This window comes from Etheostoma spectabile, chromosome 12 (genome assembly GCF_008692095.1).
Source record: "Etheostoma spectabile isolate EspeVRDwgs_2016 chromosome 12, UIUC_Espe_1.0, whole genome shotgun sequence".
In the NCBI taxonomy this organism is placed as follows: domain Eukaryota; kingdom Metazoa; phylum Chordata; class Actinopteri; order Perciformes; family Percidae; genus Etheostoma; species Etheostoma spectabile.
Genome location: NC_045744.1, coordinates 8,950,360 through 8,968,297, shown reverse-complemented (window position 1 = coordinate 8,968,297; position 17,938 = coordinate 8,950,360). Strand labels below are relative to the sequence as shown.

The 17,938-nt window shown below is 39.2% G+C and overlaps 1 protein-coding gene and 1 long non-coding RNA gene across 4 annotated transcripts in view; one reads left to right on the top strand and one right to left on the bottom strand.

Moving 5' to 3' along the window:
- LOC116698996 (phosphatase and actin regulator 1) overlaps positions 1 to 17,938 on the bottom strand; it is a 44,492-nt gene that overhangs the window by 17,682 nt on the left and 8,872 nt on the right. Inside the window, exons 1-2 of one of the 2 annotated variants that reach the window (XM_032531339.1) lie at positions 8,371 to 8,963; positions 5,818 to 5,982 (exon numbers count right to left, since the gene is read on the bottom strand). In XM_032531339.1, coding sequence (XP_032387230.1) covers positions 5,818 to 5,982; positions 8,371 to 8,647 — 442 coding nt within the window. In that variant the 5' untranslated portion in view covers positions 8,648 to 8,963. Of the gene's footprint in view, positions 1 to 5,817; positions 5,983 to 8,370; positions 8,964 to 17,938 lie in introns of those variants that run through there. The other variant, XM_032531340.1, reaches the window with a different exon arrangement.
- LOC116698997 (uncharacterized) lies at positions 12,516 to 16,507 on the top strand. Of its 2 annotated transcripts, none has more exons than XR_004334340.1 (7): positions 12,516 to 12,708; positions 12,928 to 13,116; positions 14,482 to 14,602; positions 14,683 to 14,776; positions 14,989 to 15,099; positions 15,642 to 15,761; positions 15,861 to 16,507. It is a non-coding gene; the product is annotated as an uncharacterized LOC116698997 (long non-coding RNA). The 2 variants fall into 2 exon arrangements; XR_004334339.1 differs by having other exon boundaries at positions 12,580 to 12,708; positions 14,501 to 14,602.

Genomic DNA, 17,938 nt, shown 5'->3' with positions numbered 1-17,938 from the left:
TGAACAAAAGCAGTTCAAAAATCATGTTAGTAATTTTAAAATCTACCCCTGCATAGAAACAAAATAAGAATGTAAAATGAGGCTCAGCAACACACTGCACAATCCTCTCCCTGCAGGGCTCTGTAGCTCCTGCTTAAGAGGGAGATCACAGATTGTGCCATGTGCGCTTTACATATGACCCAGGAGTCCTGTCCCAGCTCTATCAGGGGCGGTGTGTTCAATGCTAATACATCCTCAGTGTGGATTCATGGAAAAACTGACAGCTTGACCTCTCTTTGTCTTGCCCTTAGTCACAGTGGATTTAAAAGCAACTGCTGAGAGTCCAAAATTAAAAAACACAAATGAGAGCCATACAAATGTCAGACGACAGGCATCCGGGGCCGAAATTTGGATCCTATGTGCTTTAGTGTTTAAAAGATTCCCAGCAAAGTGAGCTATCATCAAACAGTATGCTCCATTATGAGATACCATATGTTTAATATCACTCAATACATCAAAAGTTTTTGTTTTTAGATTTTTGGGGGGGCATTTTAGGCCTTTATTTATTTTGGATAGCTGAAGACATAAAAGGTGAGAGAGGGAGAAAGGCTTTTTTCAATAAAAGCCTGTTTAAGATCAGCTTCAAGCCAGGATTTAGTTAAGCAGCAAAACATTTGTTTGGGAAAAATGTGTGTCCAATCATCTTCACTGGTGAAGAGTGTGAAATGAAAGGAAATTGTGCCATTCGTAGATGCTACTTTGGATGCTAATGAAAGCAGTTCCATCAAAATGGGAATTTAACATTAGGTCTAGTCAAGGGGACAGTAAATAGACATATCAAACACTTGACCCAGAATCAATGTAGAGGAATGTTTCCAACAGAGAGAATAGATTGTTTCCCATAAAGCAAAACAGGCATCACACGTTTCCCTTCATTCTACCTGCGCATTCACACAACAGAAAATGGAGAGGTTTCTATTATTGTCTGCCACATGAGCGAGTCAACCTTGTAGTACTCTGAAATTTTAATCAATACTATGGATCTCTGCACCTTGGCAGCCAATTTTTATGAAACTCCCACAAGCTTCTATTAATGAGATGCAACAACGTCTGTTAGTGGTTTTAACTACGGTCAATATCTGAAAGTTTTCTTTAACCTTTTTCAGGATGTAAATCATTAGAACCCATACAAAAACAAAAAAACACTATTTCAGCCTCTCTACCATTTCTTTTCATTAAATACAATTCCTTCCATAACGCTTAATTCCGGCACCTTGCGTGAGTCAGCTAAAGCAGACGTTAAAATCCATGTTATGAGTTAATTGAAAAAATAAAATAAAAAGTTGGGTGACAGATACAAGTTCATTAACATGACAAATCTCTTTAAAAATTTCAGCACCAACTCTATGCCAGAGTAGGTAAACCCAGGGCAAATAGGTCGACACATGGCTGGCGGTGCTGTAATAGGTTCAGGGATTATACTGCCGTTTCATCCAAAATGAAGAGTAATTACTCAAAGCTTTATGACATAACTGCTTTGCCATGGATGTGCACAGTTACGTAATACCATTAACTCAAAAGCCTTTGTGAGGATATGCTTTCAGATTGACAGATATTGTGTGCTCATAAAACAAAAGAAGAAGAAATAGTTTAAACGGACACCGCAGATGGTAAAGAATTGAGTCAGGAGTGAAAACACTGGCTAGTCTCGCAAAAAAAAAACGTTTTGTTTAATATTTAGTAAATACATTAATATTGTGGAATTTCATGGTCATTTCATCAGAAAGGTCCTGGGAGAACCATACAGAAAAACACATTCAGTGTTGATAAAAGAACCATCTACTCGCATAAAATATTTAACTTTGATCTGGAGTATGAATGACTGGATCACCAGAATGACAAATCATAAGCTGTGAGTTTGAAATAAGGTCTATTACTTCCATATATTAAGTACATAAAGTGTACAGCTGAGATACACTAATAGAACCATGCTTTATTAAAAGGCCTATCAATACCAAAGAACATAATGCAATCTTTCATATCATTGTACAAAAAGCACAAACTGTCCTCTAAATCCCCTCGAATATCAACCAAGTTTTATTTTGGACGGTCCACCATGGGCCCAAGTGGTGTCCAACGCTGCAGCAACACAAGCTGTACCAAGATGAGGAGATTAGACGCCTATCGGGGAGACTCAGCTGAGAGCACATTAAATGAAAGTGGCATATCTTAGTACAGCCAGTATTGATCTGGGAACACAACACTTAGTTTTTCAAAGAAAATATATTCCACTGCGAAGTGACCCAGATAGTCGGAAACATCCTACCAACCCCGAGGCTCAGTAGCTCAAAGTGGAGGCTTTTACCGAAGCGGTTCTCTCAGCCGGAGCCTCACAAAAACTGTATTAAAACTTTCATGGAGTCTTTTTTTCTCTCTCAATGAAAAGCTCAAGCATTAAGGCTGACAAGTCAGAAGTTTGGATGTGGCTAAACCAGACCTTGATACATGCATACAAATGATACAGCAGGTTTTTAATGTGACATTGGCTCCTCCTCTCCATGCCGCATATGATCAATGGACAGGCAGGAAATCTGGGATGATTTTTATTTTTTTTTAATATACCAGTAAACAGCAGGAATATTGCATTTAGTCAACTACTGTCTAAATGCAATAAGGCAATAAGGAAATCTCAACTAATTGCATTGCAAATTTAAATAAAGATAACATCAGACTACTACGTGCATGTTCATTTGATGAACCTTTGCCTAGTGAGATCTCTTTGTGATACAAGCTCACTGTGAGAATGTACTGAGCACGATAAGACAGCATGATAAGACGTCCCAACTGTCAGGCCCTCCCGCCTTCCTTCCTTCCTGAGGTGAAGAGTACAGTATCCAGAGCCAGCCTTCATCTGCTTAATATCACAACACATTCATAATCCACTACTGTGCTCAGTGTCCAATTATCTACGACAACATCTGCATGCCCAGTGAGTGGTCTGCTCCCCGCTGGCACAGGAAACATAATCAACAGTGAGGCATCACAGACAACTGCAGGGAAACGAAGACAAAACGTAGGAGATCGGATCACAGCAGTACAGCAGGAATGGCGACATTGTCTCTAATGAGATGTGACAATATTGTAGAGTTGACAATTGGTGCTTTAACAAAATAGCTTCACAATTAGATTTGAGATAAATAATCATCAATAATGTGGATATAATGATTAAGTGGTTAAAGGCAAATAACAGCTAGAACCGTCTGGGGAGTTCAGAAAATGACATTGCTTATTGTACTGTAATGCAGCCTGTAAAACCAGGAAAAGACAACATTTACCATACAAGAATACAGAATCCAAAATCTAAGCCGATATCTAGTCTCCTATCACGATATCGATATATTACCCAGCCCTAAATGTACAGCACATTTTCCTAGTCCAAGTAATGTTCCTAATAATGTGGCAGCAGTTTTCTTATAGTTGTTTAAATGAGGTCATCCCATTCCAGGCTTTAAAGCGAGTAAATAACTCGGCTGCCATTGTAGCGTTGACAAATTAAATGCACAGCAGCATGTGTAATTGTCCATTTTAAAAACACAAACCAATAGTGGGGCTACAGGTCAACCAAAGTCAAAACTGTTTCCTGGATGTTGTTCCTCTAAAACACAGCTTTCAACTAAATGCGTGTTACAAAAGGACTAAAAATATGTAAAAAAAAAAAAAAAAAAAAAAAAAAAAAAAAGACAGCTATCTTTCTTGGAATAGGTCTGATAATAAACTTAAAAAAAAAACATCAAAAAATAAATCTTTATCCAAATAATCAGACTATTATTTCATACTACCCCGTTAATTGGACATTGGAGCAGGTGAATTTCTTATATTAAATCAAAAAACAACAGACACCCAAATATATCGAAGAAGTTTTGTACTTGTCAAGTTTTCCTTTAATGGATTGTGGGTGCACAATTGGATTAAAGGAATGTAATCTTCAAAAAGGAGCTCTGTCGGTTCTTGTCTGTCTCACTTGTAGCGACCCCTTTCATATTACATGTGTAGTCATTTGAGCTATTGTTTATATGAAAGTATTTATCAGTGCAGCTTTCAATCCCCATTTAAGTGCAATGGTCAATAGGTTGTCTGCAACAGTTCAAAAAACCCCTGAGCCACCGGCTGTCATTTGAATTTACTGCACACTTGTTTGACTTCTACTCTTCCACTGCCGGCTGCACGAGTGCAGGCCACATTCCTCGTTTGGGGCTTTAAAAGTCACGTTCACGCTTCTTGCTGAAACTGACGTGACTGTGTGTGCTCTGTTGTAGTGGCGTCACTGTGGCTGAAGAACCTGCCTGAGCATCGGAGTTACTTGCAAGACTGCACACCGCCTACAGCTTGAAACGATGCAGAAATGACCAATTAGAGGCCGCTCCATTGAGATATGCTGGTGGGCCAAAACTGAGCACCCACGTGTGCCAGACTGCCAGTAGGCTACATTCATTTAAAATGAAACATTGCAGTTGGTGCTAAGTGGAGCGCCTGTCATAATGTGATTGGTTATGTCGCTGTCAGTCCCCTGCTCCATCGGTTCTTAATTTCCCACGAACCTGATCACGCATCTCCAATCCTATCAGTGTTTGTGAGAAGTGGTGCTGTCCTGATTTGAAAGATAGCCTATACCTTATGGCTTTATTGTCAAGTAAAGGGCATAACTCGGCGCCTATGGATCAAAATGCACCAGAATGCTGCTATCAAAAAGGATTGAACACAACAATGGTAGCAAAAAAATTATTTGGAGCAGCATTATGCACACAAAACAAGCGGATAACAAAAGCGTTGAAGAGAGCTTTTCTTCATTCAACTCCACTGTGCATTAACACCATTGTAACGGAAAACAAATACTTTTGTAGAGCTCAGCTTTTCCTTGTTGTCCTTCGCCACAACAAGGGAGGCTGTTGTCATAGAGCAACCGGGATTGCACCAATGAACAGAAAACATCTATATGATTGTTTCATCAAGTACACACTCGCTATTAAAATACAGCAAAACGTCAAAAAGTCAAGCATCTAAAGCTAAAAAACAGATTTCATAAGTAGAAGTGCCAGGGGGACCATGTTAGGGCATAAATGCAAACTACGGCCAAACAGCACCCTGGGAAGAAAAACAGGCAAATCCTAGCTGAATATCAACCAAAAATCCAAATGAATGTTTTGTGCTAGTGGGAAGTGACGGAGATGACAAGATATCACATTAGTGATCACATAAGAGACTGACATAATCGGCGGTAAGAGAGCAATGAGGCAGCCACAGCGATGATGATCAAATCCGCCCGAGGACTGATTCATTCACAACTGGAAGATAAAACTGAATCAGAACATCCTGTCCTGTTCAGATCGGATTCACGTCTCTGTGCAACAGCTTCTCTTCCACACAAGCAAGAATTCTGCTTCCAACCCTGCAAGATGCGGTCTGACAAAGTGTCTCCTCCTGTCCACCAGGCTGACGGTAGAATTCAGGATGCGTCAGCCAAGGAAAATAAATATAGCCACATCTGAGGAGAGCATGTCCTTCACTCGCCCCTGACAACGTCTGGCCTGCAAGATCAAAGGAATTCTAAATAGACCTCAAAATGCTGCACTTTTACAGTACCAAATTTGCCGTGTTTTCAATAACCCTGGAAACTGAAACGTAGTTTTGACCAAATGATATACAATAACTTTCTGCACAACCAGACAGGGTATAACATAGCATTGTTGATGCAACAATGTGCCGTGATGTGATGCACTTACATGTGTTTTCTATGCTTAGATTAACATACTGTAGAATTAAGAAAATAATGTCTAGTACCAGCTGAGGTCTGCTTGAACTTCTCACTCTTCTTCTTCCTCCATTTCCATGGCTTGAGGAGGCGTCCCAGAGTGGCAAATTTGCTCCGGTGACGAATGGGGGGAGTGTGAGTGCCGGAGAGCAGGGACTCAGAACGCATAGCGGCCAGCCTCTCTCCTTCCTCAGCTGCAAAGGAATACAAAAAGGGAAAAGAAAAATCAGGGTCTAGTTTAGGTGAGGAGGCAGAAAAGGCAATATTTCGGAAATCATGCAGGAGAGCAGTGATTGCAGCCGACAGGTTTGCTTACAAAGATCCAAGGAGTAAGAATCTGTGCCAAGTGGCCTCCTGAATTCCCTTCTAACTGAATGAGGTTGGGAGAGGATGAACAAGATAGCATTATGCACATGATGCTCTGAGTCCTAACAGTTTGACGCTGCATCACACTGAGCAGTTGGCATTAGCTTGCCAAAACACAGTAAACAGACTGATAAGCACCTCATTAAGGGGAAATCTTTCTACTCCTCATCAAATATTCACAAGACCCAGCCCGTTAAGACTTTTACATACCGTTGAATATCAAAAGCCAGGAATGTTAAGCATTTTATTCTAACACGAAATATTAAATGAAAAGTGATGTTGTGTTTTAAAAGATGCCGCGATCCGAGACTACAAACAACCCCACTTACAAAACACAAAGTACCAGGGCACACACAAATGTGGCAAAGGAATGGAAGACCAAATGGTTGGTCATCCAAAAACAGAAACACAGACGAGGTCACGTTTTCATGACTGGGTCAGGATGGTTGAGGTGACTTCTAGCGCAGCGTGTTGTGTCAGTGTCTCCACAGTGCGTCAGATCATCACCCATGATGTGCTGTCAGAGAATGTGCTGGTGGCTTCTTTTCTGAAATAATTACATCACATTCACGATGTTTGCCAACACAGACATATTACTTTGCAGGCCAAGTCACCTCCCCAGGGAAATGGGACAGCAGGATAATTAATGAGACAGTAATGCAGTCGCAATCAGTCCCACGGACCATCAATTGAATGCTCTGGTGCCTCAGAGCCAACCATCTTAGAATTCCTGCCACCAAACTACTCTACTACTCTATTAATAGCTTTACAGTCGATGCAAATTAATTAGGAGGTCTGAAAGCTAGATAAAGGCAAGAAAAAAAGAACCAAACCGCTGAGTAACATCCAGCAGCTTCTCACAGTAGCATAGAGAGGACGATGACTCTTTCATAAACTGCAACTTCAATAAATTCTAACAAACATCAGTTCACAACATCAAACACTTCACAGGCCTCTAGACATCCCTGAAATATATATTATGTTGACAAATGAAGCAAGCTTTTGATTTTGGGATTCTGTGAAGTGAATGCCTCGTTAATCCTCCAAGACTGTGTGCTTGTGTCTGTTTTGGTGCTGGTTTAATGACCAATTTATTAGGGGTTAATTGTTTATTAAGAACTATTTTAGAGACAATAAAGAGCCAGAATATCTACATTAGGCTGTGAATAATGAAGACAATCTTCTCAACTAAGTAGGCAATATAAAAAAAGTTAGAAATCCTCTTCCAAGTTCTAGGGTCCTGAAATATGGTTCTTCTTCTGATCTTTTTGTTTTTTTGTTTAAAGGCAATTTCATGATACCCTTGTTCCTACACAGCAATGCACGGACATTCAAGTTATGAGTTTACATGGTAGTATGAGATCTCGCTCCTATGGTCCCCTTGATTAGAATCTGTGATTAGTTAAACAGTTGGGTTCGCCATGCACTTTGAGAACATGAATAGCTGGTGCAATGAGAAATCTTACCCATTATGAGGTCATAAGGGGAAAACCCCTTTGATTTGCCACTCCAATGATAGAGGGATAATAGTGTTCTAATAGCAATATTTGGTCAGTTTGGCACAAGCCACTCCTACTCATCCTCAAGGTACGAACAAAGGGCACTCCTAGGAAAGTTATTGTGGACTGACTATTGTGGTTCTAGCTTGGTGAATTGGTCCCAGGACCTCAGACATATTGGGACACACTGGTCTATACCTTAAACCAAAAGCTCCAGTATGGGTTTACTTAAAAGGGGCTTGGTTGATACCTTTTTTTTTGGGATTGTTTGACTACCAATGGAGGAGGAATAATGGCTTTGCAAATCGCTAAACTGGAAATGGCTTTGTGGAAACAGCCTGCACAGTTCCATGCCGTTTTAATAGATCCATATGTTAAATTAGGGTATCTTTACAGATATACTTTAGCTTCCCCATACTAACACTAATTTAAACATTTGTATGTGTATTGTGATGAAAACCAACAAGTTGCAATTCAAGTTTGACCCTAACCCTTTAACAAGTTCTGATCCAGGTACTTTCCACGACAGCAACAGTCGCTTTGTGTTAAAAGGTAGCCACTGACCCACTTCAAATTGTACAAAATATTATCACACATGCAGACACATCATGGAAACGCAAAAGCACATTCACTGAGCGTCTGATCTGGTTGAAAAACACTAAGCAGCCCAGAAGCATGGCCCCAGGTAAGGCTCGAGCCTGTAGGTAGCCTACTCACCGTCCTGTGTATCGTTCCCGCGACTGCAATTGCTGCAGATGTGCTTGATCTCTTTCCCGATGTGACAGTGGATCGTAAAGGGCATGTTATTGTTGTGGTGCGGATGGTGGTCGTGCCCTTTCTTGTTGCTGAGAGACATGATTTTGACCAGGCTGAACGCCTTTTTCTTCGGTTTCTCCACCGCTACGGGCGTTTCTCGGCACCCCGTGGTAAACCAAGTGCCGTGCATGATGGTGGGCGCAGGATCCACCGTCGGGTAATTGGCCGTCCTGAACATCGGGGACGCGAAAACGGAGCACGGTGTGGATTTAAATTAAAAGGGCCATCCACCCTGTCCTCCCTGACCTAACGGTAGCAGCTTTGTATCGATCCCAAATCAGCCGCGTCTCTCTGCTGTGTTCCCACACATTTACCTGAGATCCCAATAATGTGCAACTATTTGGTTACGCAATGCAACAACAAAAAAAGAGCGGCTGCTGCTGAGAAACACAGCCCTGCTGCCAGATTTAAGTAAGCTAATAATAAAACAGAGGGTGAGCAGAGAATAGCAGTGACTACCTCTCCCTCCCAGAGCTGTAGACTGCAGTCGGTTGTAGCTCATCCACCGCTAGTGGAGCTGAGCAATGAACGCCTGTGATTGGCTGCACGGTGCGCTCCTCTAATAGGCCAGTGTGGACGGAGGAAAAGTTGCGCGTCTGAAAATTATTATTAATTGATTATTGGGGTTTTTTAGGAAGTTGAGTTATGGTGTGTTTTTGGTCTAATCAACAAATCTATAATTTACTTAGAAGAGCGCAAAAATTAATGCAATCTAATATGGAAAACTTACTCTAAGTTTATTAAAAACAAAATAAATTAAGAAAAGACCTAGTAGACCTAGAGACCTAGTAATATATACATTTAGAGTTTTCAACAATAATAGATTATTTTCTGTCCAAAAGGAAGGAAGTGAGCTGTGTATGTTACCATGTCAGCGATGCCAGTCAGGTGCTCAAAACACTTGATAAAAATTAGATGGTCTACTGTGATACAAAAAAAAAAAAACATACTGAGGTCAAATGTTGTATCTACGGTTAAAAATGGGTTTACACTAAAATGAAATCCCATTATTTACTACACTAATGGATCACAAATTAAGAGTATGTCCTCCACATTTATCCACGCCTCTGACAGATGCCAAAAAAGAAAGTCAATTTTAGATGCACGAGGGCAACGGTGAATGCAAAAATGACAAAATATGTTTAATTTGGGCGTAACAACAGACAGAAACTCAGTGAATTTAAAATCAAAGAACATAAACACAGCAAAGGGACCATACTCAGTTATCAGACAGCCCAATACTTCAAATGAAAGAGCTTAGCCTCGAGTAACAGCAAAGCATTAAATATTAACATCACAAATTCCAAACAGCAACTCGGTTGATCCCTGAAGTTACTGAGCACATTTTCGGGGTAATTGATAACATTAATGGCCAGTTAATGAGGCGTTAATCATGGAAACGATGAGGAACCCCACGGTATTTCCAATGACGTCTCCTACAAAGCAGTGAATGGCTGTGGGCTGGGGAGTGTCTTTGATGTTCTTTCAATGAGTTGCAGCTTATTCCGATGGCATCAAAGCCCTCTCTCAAATTAGGGGCACAGGCACTGGATTTACTCCCACAACGGTGCAACGCAGCAGCTGGCCTCAGTTGCCTCTTTTTCGGTGCAAAGTTTCACACTGTTACATTCATGTGTGTTAAAGTTAGGAGAAAGGCAAGAACGAGCTTTTTGTTGTCTCTGAAAACCATTTTGCAGCAAAGAGTCTGAGGTTAACGGATAAAGGAGCGAATGTCTTTGCCATGCACAGTAGATAATACTGCAGCAAAGTGTGACTCTGCAAAGTATGTGTGTGTTTGTGAGAAAAAGAATAAGAGGCTTTAAACACTCAAGACGTGTATATTGCTGTCTTACTGCACTACTACTCGGTCTGTACGAGGTTTCTGCCTAAAAGGGAGTTTTTCTTCGCCACTGTCGCACTGTTGCTTGCTCTGGAGGGAACTACTAGAACTGTTGGGTCCTTGTAAATTATAGAGTGTGGTCTAGACCTACTCTATCTGTAAAGTGTCTCGAGATAACTCTTGTTATGAATTGATACTATAAATAAAATTGAATTGAAATTGAATTACTAATTTCATAAAGAAGGAGAGTGATAACCTTTCTCTGTTTACTCCCATTAGTGCACAATATTCTGCCTAAAGACCTTGAATTATCTTTAAAATGTTAAGGCTGTAATGTTAAGATTTATAATGTTAGGCTTATTATATTGCACTTAATTCCCTATTACTGTACTTATATATTTGTTTATATCAAACTGCAATGTGCAAATAGCTTTCTCTCCCGTCCTGACCACAGAAATCCTTATTTGCTTTTACTTCCTCAGTAAAAAACATTGTATGGTCAGATGAATTGGAGCTTGTGTGTGTTGCAGTGGTTTGACGTTTCTTTCAGAGGTGCTTCCAACAGGTTTTGTGTGAACCTTTAACTAATTCAGTGTTAAATTCTTGGATCAGTGCTAATCTTCAAAAACTAAGTCTACTTCATGTGGTTGACAACATACCTGACACTTGTCACAATAAAGCTAAACTGGCACGGTAACTCCCCAAAGCTGCTAAGAAGTATTTGTCAATCCTTTGTGACTCACCTTGGATGGACATGTTGGCTCATTATGTTGTTTACATGAAGCCGTATTAATGTTATGTCTTTTACACTGAAAAGCAGCGAAAGTGTGGTTTCTTATACACATTTTAGAAATGTAAAATGGGTGACGTTTTACTTGAAAGAGACTTAACAATGCCATTTTTTTCCTATTTTGGATCCTGGTTCAAACTGGTTTCCATGGATGTTGTGCGGGTTTTAGGTCGAACAATTGTTCAACTTCTGACTGAGCAGCCTGTCACTACACATTTTCTGTTCCTGTTCTCCCTGCCATTCTCTGTCTCTTCCCATCTGTCATTCTCTTCCTGCCTTATCTGTCGTACTCCCTCGTGTACACACAGTACCAGATTTCCTTGACACAATTTGAAAGACAATTAATAAAATGGTATAAGTGCAGTGCCTTGTTTTTTTATACTTTTTATGTAGGGAAATGTGAATGATAGTTACGTAATCATAATCTGTAAGGAGAATGACTCCACACATTTTCTTTAAACAGTTCTTGGCTCCACCTTCAGCATTAAGCTCAATCTTGGCCCGGACAGGCAGCAGAGTAATGTCACATGATTATGTGAAGTCAACAGACTGCAGTACGTTCAGGAGTGAAACGTTGATGTATTCATTTTGAAAATAAATTAAACCCGGACACAGAGCAAGACACTGACATGTCATACTGAGATAGAAGTGTATCTTGCTATTTTAGAAACAGGTGTGCACGTCGACAACTTTCCCTCTTAACATTAACAATCAGTGTGAATATAATTCTGCTCAGCCACAGAATCCAACAGAAATGTTCATAGCACTGTCATAGACTGTCAGGGACTGTTGTAAAATGCTTGCAACTACGGTTTCAGAAAACTGTAAACAGATGACTGCACACTTTTGATCTCTGTTATAATTCATTCTGCCTGTCTTTTCCTCTCCTGCCATGTCTCAGTAGGTTTTCAGGCGATAACACAACACATCAAGTGGTAAGAAACAGCTATCAATAATGTAACAATAAAACTTAAAGAAGCTGTTGAAGTTTTTTGATTTCCTAATAATAAGTGAGATAGATATATATAAAACAAAGTGCCAATACAATCCTAATGTAATCACTAACATGTAAGAATATCATTTAAAAAGTTGTCAGTAAAGGCTTAAAATTAACCTTTATTAAATAGCATGCAGCTATCATTTATTGTGGTTTTCATGTTAAAAATTGCTGCAAAAAAAAAGCACTGTTGCGTTGCCATTTAAATGAGGCCAGTTCAAGTTAGTCCCATGTTACAATGCTGCCATCTAGTGGGGTATTTTTGTAACGTGGTGACAAATTATTTCATGGCACCCTAAACAAATTATAAACAGAGACTACATTCTAAATGTTTGGCTGCTTGTGTGCCTCTTTCATCACAATACCGATTGTTTATCATTAACAATTGCTTTTGTGCTACCTAAATGTCAGAATACCATTATTTAACAGTCTTTGCTACTAAAATAACCGAAACGTGCATCTGCCTTTCACGTTTGAACGTAGCGACGTAATGCGTATAGTTCCCAAAGAAAAGTCGGAAGTGGCTTCCATATTCCACAGTCAGACGTTTTCCTACTCTGCGACGTAAAATGGTTATGTCCTTAATGCCAAAATGAGCAATATATTACCAAGGTGAGGGTGAGTGTTTAGCACTAAACCTTACCACAGTCCCTAACGTTAAATAGAAATATAACGTTAGAAAGTGATGGTTTTTGGGCAACTTCACGGCTAATGTTAACGGAAACAGTAGCTATTAGTAACGTTACTGCAATAAACATGTGGTTTTTGTTCACTCTAGTGATGAAAGCAGTTGTCTCTGTTATCACATAGTTTTACCATTGGTTTTCTCAGGTTCCCTTCCTCTTTCCTCTCTCCGTCTTATCGTGCAGCTCGTGTCTGCAGCTCTGTGGGAGATAGTGGAGCAGGGAGCTGTGGTGTACTATGGTCTGCTGGAGGAGTTCGTTACTACAATGTTGGAAACGGTCCCTGAACCGCTCACATACACAGATAGTCCAACTAGCTATGGGCCTACGTGCAAACGTAAGAATTTAAGCATACTTAAGTGCAGTTCCTATTGTAACGCGAGGGTTCGATATTTGGTGGTGTATCACTCTTTATGGGAGTAACAGCGAGATGGAGACGGATAACGTTCTCAGTACAGTAATTACTGAACACACATCATAACAACAACACTTCCTTGTTCCCCCGTCTTCCACGTGACTGCATTAACCAATCAGAAGCGAGAATTTAAACCGAGGTAACCGTGAGAGAGGCAGATTTAACAGAATATTCTGACTGTTAAATATTTTAAACATGTAAATATGTGACTAATAATTGTGTAACATTATGTAAATGATTAACTGACTAAAACATTGCAAATACATTCTAGTAAATAAACTCAAATATAAGTTACATTTCATTCTGAGCCTTACAACTTTCCAAATATAAATTAACTCTACTTTTAAACCTTACATTATGTTCAATGTTGAGGTACTTTCCATTTTATGCTACGTTTTACTTCTACTCCACTACATTTTAGAGGGGAATATTACTTCACTACATTCATTTGGCAACTCTATTTCAGATTTAGATTATTAATAAAAAATATAAATACATGTACAGTATGTATTATGAAATATTGTAGCAGCATGCATCATAATCAAAATCAGCTCCACCTTTACCAGCTGCAACAGGAAAGTTATGAACACATTAAGGCATCACTAATTATAATCCAGTAATATAATAGCCTAAACATTATTGGTACTCTAAGTAGGCCTATATTCTGATGCAAATACTTTTGTACATGAGTACAATTTTGAATGCAGGACTTTTACTTGTAACAGAGTATGTTTACACTGTGGTATTACTACTTTTACTTAAGTAAAAAACCTGCATTCATACTTATACTCTACTAAATTTTAAACGGAATTGTACTTTATTACATTTATTTGAAAGATAATAAACATGAAATCTGTAATGCTTTAATGAAATATGGGGATTGTTTTTGATGAAACAACCAACAGTATCAACATATTTAAAGATTAATAAAATACTGTGAATGACATTTTAAGACATATGCATTTTGATCTTAGGGTCAACTACAAAATAGCACCTCTGGATCTGGTAGAGAATCTGTACTTTGCTTTTACTACAGCTTAAATATGCTATGAGCATGTGCAATGTTATTATGCACATTTAGTATGTGGGAAGTATGAGTAAATCAAACTGTATCATTAAGCACCTAACGCTTGACTTCCAATGCACATGCTGTTTTCTGTTCATACATTGCATTGCTATATATGGTACTATTGGTGATAGCTCTCAGATGATGGGCCATGCTACTCAGGGCCACACCTCTCACATGTGACTGAGATGAAAAAATAAAGGCTTCACTCAATTGTTTAGTCTCTTTGTATGCCAACAGGTGGTGCTAGAGTTGTGCAGCAACAGTGATTTTGCCAGCCCACAGGCCATCCAGCCTCATCTGAGCAGAATTAACACCTACATTACAAACCAGGATAAAGAGGTGGGAGCTTTTGTTTAATCTCCATAACTATTTGTGTCATGCACATTTACTCATGTGCACTTTTATTTGCTTTTTCAAAGACTTCCAGCTCTGAGGTAAAAGCATCAGTGGCAAACTTCCTGAAGCTTGTTCAAACTCGTGGATGATCAATGTCAGAGAAATACATGTTATCAGGTGAGTGGGTTGGTACTATATCTTTTAATTATTAAGATTATGTCATATGACAAAAATGAATTTAAAAAGTCAATTTCTAAGTTCCTATCATTATATACCATTAAATGTCTTGATGATTGCCTTAACGTAAATCTCAAGATCCGTAGTGGTATCAAAAAGGTTTTTGCCTTGTTCGATAACATTTAATGAATACTTTTCTCTTTATTCTTTAGAAAATATTTCCAACAGTTTTTGGCCCTAAATATGACTCAGCCCTACTGACTCTAATGAGAAAATTCCTCTTCAATCTGCAGAAGCTTTTACCTGTTCCAAACCTTGAACAAGTAGGTACCTGACAAACAGTAATCCTGGGACAAATAAAGCTAAAAAAAAACTATAGATATTTAATAGTTATACTGAACCTATTACCAGAGTACTATTTGTTAGCAGTATGTTTGTATGTTATCACAGAACCAATTAATGGTGTATATTGCTTTTCCTTCCGACTTGTTGACAACTGAAACTTTGTAGTCCTTTGATGTGCTTTATCATCAAGTAGAAAGTAGAAAATTCAGTAATTTAGTAGTGTGCTGGAGAGTTGCAATTAGAATGTAACCTACATGTGAAACATGTGATGTCTAAATCCATGCATATATTTGTGAGTACTGTAAGAGGAAGAACAGTTTCACTAGCTTATCCTTCTCTGGGAGATGTTGAGATGAGAGGGAAATGTAGAAAAGTATTAACTGATTTGAGGCATATGAAGGGTGTTGTTACAATAACAAGAATACTAACATAGGCTATATAAACACAACTGAAATGCAAGGATGGATTTTGAATATAATAATATCTGAAATTGATTGTGACTGTTCTGTTACATTTCAAGACTTCCCTTTGGCTCAGTCTCCTTCTATCTTAAAAGAGTGTTTAGACGTCCTGAATCAACCTGAGCCCCTGAATGCACTTATTCAGCATCACAAACATCATGGCCACAAAGTTTGACATGGTAGTATTTTCACACGACTTCCAGTTGTCTGTCATATTATTGTTTTCTGTTTTAGTTACTGAAAATAATTACTATATATATAAATAATTTTTTTTCTAGCTTTTTCTTCCTCTGGTGATGATTTCATTCTTTCCAGCCTGTCCTATCACCTACCATATGTGGATAATGACAAAGGAGACACACTTGGTGAGTTGAAACAGAAGAAAGAAGAAAATTCCAAGGTGATAAATTCAGAAATGTTGCGGAATAACAATAGAAATGGACAGAAGCATGTTATTGATCTGACTGAAGACCAAGGAGCTTCTGTTAAAGTAATACTTCAACCTTTTGATAAAAGTGAGTCTAATGACATGGACAAAGAAGGGTTCCACCATTTGAAAACTGGCAGTATGACATCCTCAAAAACCTTCATGTGTCTTGTCTGTGGCAAAGATTCTGGTTTCCCAAGGAAACTAAAGGAACACAAGAGTGCCCATAATGGTTGCTGTACAAACCCAACGAGTCAGTCAAATTCTGTGGGCCAAAGTAGCTTTTTTGAGAAAATAAATGTACATGTTAAAGCAAAGACTTTTGAGAATAATGCTTCTAGAAGGAGAATAGGCTTTCATCATGTGCCACAACAAATAACCCATCAAATATATACAGACTTCAACATTTTGAGCAGTCTAATGATGACACTGGTCTTGTTTGTCATATCTGTGGCAGGGCTTGCACTTACCCAAAGAATTTTGACAAACACCAGAGGACTTGTGTGGTTTTTTGTAAACGACAAGCAGAGACAGACCCAGAGTGTTCTACAAGCTTAGCTCTTCACTCCAAACCAAACCCTGTTGATAAGACCAAAGAATCCTTCTCTACTGAAACTGGGCTTTCAAATGTTCTACCCCTTTCTTTTTGATGCTGCCTTTCTTTAAATTAATGCTCATTTCTTTCTTATGCTGCACTGTAACTTTTATTCTTGTGTTTTATGTGTCCTAATGTTTCTATTTTGTTTTTAACTGTCTATTCATGTGTCTTATTGATTTTTAATGCTTATGACTTTTAACTGTTTGTACTTGTGTTTTATCTGTTTTAATGATTTTGTATAAAGCACTTTGAATTGCCCTGTTGCTGAAATGTGCTATACAAATAAAGCTGCCTTGCCTTGCCTTGCCCGGGAATTAATATCTCTGGACTTACCACAAGAGCAGATGTTCAAAAGAAGCAGTCGTGTCAAACAATGTTCCGCATGCGGGAATGCATTTAGTTCTGTTGACTTGATGAGGCACATGAGATGCCACACTAAACACAGTCCTTTCCTTTGTTCTTATTGTGGGAAACACTTTGACAACTAGCAAGACTGCGAGACACACCAGGAAGGTAAATGCAGAGCTTTACACCAGCATTCACAAGACAATTCGTTAGGAAATGCAAAAAAAAAGAGATTAAGAGAATACCGTTGTTTCAAGTGGTATAACTCAGGTGCCAACAATCCAAGACGCATCTGTCAACTCACAGGCTACGTCACCTTTGACATGTCGAGCATGTGGCCAGGCTCTCACCTACTTCAAAAGTTTTGAGAAGCACCAGAGCAGATGTTCCAAAAGAGCTCCTCGAATGAAAAAGCCAACGAATGAAAACCATTTCGTTATCAATGCTTGTAATTTCCGATCAGCTGACAATTCCGATGGGAGACATGATGAGGCAAGTTCTGAAACGAAGGAAAATGAAATGGCAAAAACTCTGACCTCAGCAGAACATGCACATGACTCCCAGACTGAGAGAGAGAGAAGAAGCTCTCAGAAATGGTCCTCATGAAAAGACATTATTCCAAATACCACAAAGTTAGAGGCTCATACCCCTGTCCTTTGTGTAAGAGATCTTTTGTGAGGTTGTGCGAGTTGGTTTGACATCAGCAAAACAAAAGATTGTACCAGTGTGCCGCCTGCAAGAAATGTTATACAAAGCCAGGACTACTAAATGATCATGAAAAAGTCCATAGCGCAAGTGTGACACCACGCATCTGTGAAATGTGTGGGAAAAGCTTTAAATCTCTCGCTCATCTGATTCTGCATAGACAACGGCAACCTAGTGTTTGTTCCTACTGTGGGAAGCAGTTCAGTACGAAAGACTGCCTAAGAGCTCATATGGTGAGGCACACAGGTGGTTACCCGTGCCCTGTCTGAGGGAGGAAATTC